This window comes from Raphanus sativus, unplaced genomic scaffold, assembly GCF_000801105.2.
Source record: "Raphanus sativus cultivar WK10039 unplaced genomic scaffold, ASM80110v3 Scaffold3268, whole genome shotgun sequence".
Taxonomy (NCBI): Eukaryota; Viridiplantae; Streptophyta; class Magnoliopsida; order Brassicales; family Brassicaceae; genus Raphanus; species Raphanus sativus.
In genome coordinates, this window is record NW_026618574.1 from 1 (window position 1) to 4,396 (window position 4,396).

The 4,396-nt window shown below is 39.0% G+C and overlaps 1 protein-coding gene across 1 annotated transcript; it reads right to left on the minus strand.

Moving 5' to 3' along the window:
* Positions 1–646: 646 nt before the first annotated feature.
* On the minus strand, positions 647–1,969 carry LOC130506465 (uncharacterized; the record flags this gene model as incomplete). The annotated part of the gene is made up of 4 exons (XM_057001117.1): positions 1,924–1,969; positions 1,089–1,632; positions 899–998; positions 647–805 (listed from the first exon to the last, which is right to left on the minus strand). Coding segments are annotated over exons 1-4 (849 nt in total), but the record flags the coding sequence as incomplete, so codon positions are not given.
* Positions 1,970–4,396: the final 2,427 nt, after the last annotated feature.

The following is a 4,396-nucleotide window of genomic DNA, read 5'->3' on the forward strand; positions in this document are numbered from 1 at the left end:
GTTTAACCACAAACACCAAACCTCAAACATTCTTTAACTTATAACTCAATCTCAAACACCAAAACCCATACCCTAAACCCCAAATGCATTAATTAAGTCTGAAAATAAATAATATTTTTAAAAAATTACATCATCATTCAGATACATCATCATTCTCTTCAACACTAGAAACATCATCGCTTTCATTAAACTCGTCTTCAACAGCATCGTCAGTGGTATCGTCGGGAAGATCTTCATACTCATGATTATGCGGATCAATGAGTAGGATGTCATCCATTTGTTGTTCAGGTTCTTCGACTTCATTGATGTTTTCTTCTTGCAAAGGTGGTTCTTCTCCACCGATTATTCGTCCACAGAGTGTAACTTTGATAATGGCTAACCAACTTATTCCAGATTCTCGCAACCTCGGGTATGGTAGGAAGCTAACTTGGTCTGCTTGCGAAGCTAATATGAAAGGCTCGAATTTGTTGTACCTCCGTCCACCATTGACAGCAACTACACTGAATTTGTTAAATCGAACACCTCTGTTGACCACGGGGTCGAACCAGTCACATTTGAATATGACGCATTTCAGCTTCAATAAACCAGGGAATTCCACTTCAATAATATCCTGCAAGATCCCGTAGAAATCGGTTTCGCCTTTCACACAAATTCTATAATTGCTGGTCGCCCGGTGTTTACCATACTCGTACGTATGAAAAGTAAAGCCTCGTGAGAAATACATTGGTGATGTGGTGACCTTTGCAAGTGGACCCTGAACTAATTCGTGAAACCATGTGGGGTAATCTGGATCGTCATATTCAACCTGCAAAATTAAATTAAAGAGAACATTGAAACAAACGTCTTAAGCTTTCGTTACACCCCGTGGGCGAAACAAATATCGGATTGGAGTAAATACCTGACTCTTCAACCATTTAATAAAGTGTCGATCTTTCCTTTTATCTACCTCACTTGTGGATATACCTGGGATTGCTTCTTGGACTTGACTAACAAATAGGCTGTAAAATGCACATATTTTATTTGTTATATCATCAATTCAAAAAATATATTTTAATTACAATTATTTTAGAAGTTTCCATATATGTTACCTTTCAAAATAACGCATAAATGGATCCTCACAATTAAGTAGAATGTAAGTGTGTGCACTATGGGCGTCTTCATCACTCGACCACCAAACCTCTTTCGTTTTCCCACCCATTCGCCCAATCTGGCTAAAGATATCCGGAACACCAGCAACTGCATATGTTGGGGCAACACCACCATCATCATATCTTCTTGGAGCTCTTTGTCGGGTCCGTACATTAGGTGCAAAGTAGTACGATGTGAAGTGAGATGTTTCTTCCGTCAAACTTCCAGCAATTATAGAACCTTCAACCTTTGCGAGGTTTTTTGCCTTTCCCTTCAAATATTTCATGGCCAGCTCATACTGGTACATCCATCCATAATGTACTGGTCCTCGAAGCAATGCCTCATACGGGAGGTGGACAGCTAAATGCTCCATGACGTCAAAAAATGAGGGAGGAAATATCATTTCCAAGTTGCACAATAAGATCGGAATGTTCTCGTGAAGTTGTTCTACGACATCCTCTTTAAGAGTGCGAGTGCTCAAATCCCTGAAAAATGCTCCAATGGCTTTGTATATTCCAAAAACAATTAAGCAAATTATTAGTGCATATTTTTGAAAAATAAATTAAGAAATTCATTAGTGTGAGTATTAATAATATATTACCTGCAAGTGCTTCATGTACTTTTGTTGGAAGTAGCTCCGCAAATGCAAAGGGAAGTAGTCTTTGCATAAAGACATGACAATCATGACTCTTCATCCCGGAGAACTTTTGGCCCTTTTCAACACATCTAGAGAGGTTTGAAACATACCCATCAGGAAACTTCACTGCTGATGCAACCCAGTTGAACAAGACTGACTTTTGTTCTGAATATAATCTGAATACCGGTACATGAACTTGTCCATTGCTTTTTATATGTAACTCGGGTCTTGAGCAAATATCAGGCAAATCCAACCTCAATTTTTGATTGTCTTTTGTCTTCCCAGGAACATTCAATATTGTATTCATGATGTTCTCAAAAAAATTCTTCTCAATATGCATCACATCTAGGTTGTGGCGCAAAAGAAGATCCTTCCAATACGGCAACTCCCAAAATATACTCTTCTTGTGCCAGTTGTGCTGAACTCCATAATAATCAGGCATATTACCGGGAACATGCCAATTACCACCACAACGAACTGTTTCTTGAGCTCCGTAGTAATCGATTTGCTGTTCAATTTGTTCTCCAGTTAAATACGGAGGAGGAGTGTCTCTCACAACCCTTTTCTGCCTAAACAATTTCTTGTTTCTTCGATAAGGATGGTTAATGGGAAGAAATCGACGGTGACAATCGAACCAACTTGTCTTCCTACCGTTCTTCAGCTGAAATGCATCTGTCCTTACATTACAATATGGACAAGATAATCTCTCATGTGTAGTCCACCCAAACAACATCCCATAAGCAGGAAAGTCACTTATGGTCCACAAAAGCATCGTAAAGTTCGTCTTCGTTGAGCAGTCGTACGTCCTCACCCCTGTTGACCAAAAATCTTTCAACTCTTTTATCAGTGGCTGTAGAAAGACATCCAGAGACCTTTTTGGATGGTTCGGACCAGGTATTAATATCGTCAAGAACAGAAACTCCCGTTGCATGCACATATCTGGGGGCAGGTTGTATGGCATCATAAAGACTGGCCACAATGAATATTGTCTCCCTGACATACCGAAAGGACTAAATTCGTTCGTGCATAATCCCATATACACATTTCGGCTATTGCTAACGAATTGTGGATATATTTTGTTAAAATGTTTCCAAGCTCTTGCATCTGATGGATGAGTCATCTCACCATCCGTCTGAGTATGCTCGGCATGCCATCTCATTTTTCCAGCAGTCTCCTCAGATTGGTACAATCTTTTCAATATGTCGGTAATTGGTAGGTACCACATCCTTTGGTACGGTACCCTATTACGTCCTCGTCCTTGCGGTTTGAATCGTGGCTTCTTGCAGAATCGACACTCTTCTAACTTCTCATAATCTCCCTAGTAGAGCATGCAGTTGTCGATGCAAACGTCTATCATCTCAGAAGGCAACCCTAGACTATAAACTAGTTTCTGAATCTCATAATAAGAATCAGCAGAGACATTGTCTTCCGGCAAATACTCTTTAAACAAGTCTGTCCATGCATTCATGCAACTTTCAGGTAGATTATGATCAGTTTTAATACTCATCATTCTAGCAGCCAACGACAATTTAGAGAGACCTTCTCTACAACCACTGTAAAGTGGCTGATTCGCAGCATCTAACATTTCATAAAACTTTTTTGCATCTATGTTAGGTTCTTCAACTTCATCATCATCATGAGAAACAAATGCATCAGCAACCATATCATGAACCCTATCATAATTATCTACCATCTGCTCCTCCTGATGGTATCTATGTTGATTATGAAAATGATCAACCGGTTCATTCTGAAAATTGCTATTACTACTACTAGCTTCATTCTCATAATTATAACCTTCTCCATGTTGAAACCAGATATAGTAATTTGGCATGAAACCTCTATTTATTAAATGCTTCCGAACATTTTCACGAGTTGCCAGTTTTGAATTGTTGCATTTCCGACAAGGACAAAACATCTTACCGCTTTCCTGGGCGAGCGGTGTAGAATCTGCTTGATGCATAAATGTCTCTAGTCCTTCCAGATACTCTCTCGTCACTCTCCCGTTAGCATCTCTATGCGTGTACATCCACCTCCGCAACTCATAATAATTTCCAACACCGGACATTTTTTTTCTTTCACGTTTTTAGATTTTTTTTCCTTTTGCATGTGGTGTGTTTCAAATGAAACACAAATGACATATTTATAGGAAAATTCGAAATTGGTAGGTGAGATTTTACTACGAATTAACGACGAAATATGGGTGGTAGACTAGATAAAAAACGTGTCTCACCTAAAATTAGGTTGAACTCACAAAAAGCTCGTAAACATATTCCTCGTTAATTACACGTTAAGTTTTACGTGTTCATTACGACAAAATGCAGTTTCCTCGTAAAAACGACGTTACTTTACGTTTGGTTTACGACGAAAACGTTTCGTCGTTATTTAACGACGAAATTACGTGTTTATTGTCTTTTCACGTAAGTTCCTCGTAAAGCCGACGTAATTTTACGAGGAAATTATTTCGTCGCTAATTTTCGTTGCTAAGGCCGTGTTTTCTTGTAGTGTTAACACTCCAAGGTAGCGAACCAAAAAGGAACCTTGCAAGAGACCATGAGTATTGGCGGTGATCCTATTTCTCACTGAATCACCACCATCTAAGAAAAAATCAGTCTTGTTTTTGTTTACGGAAAG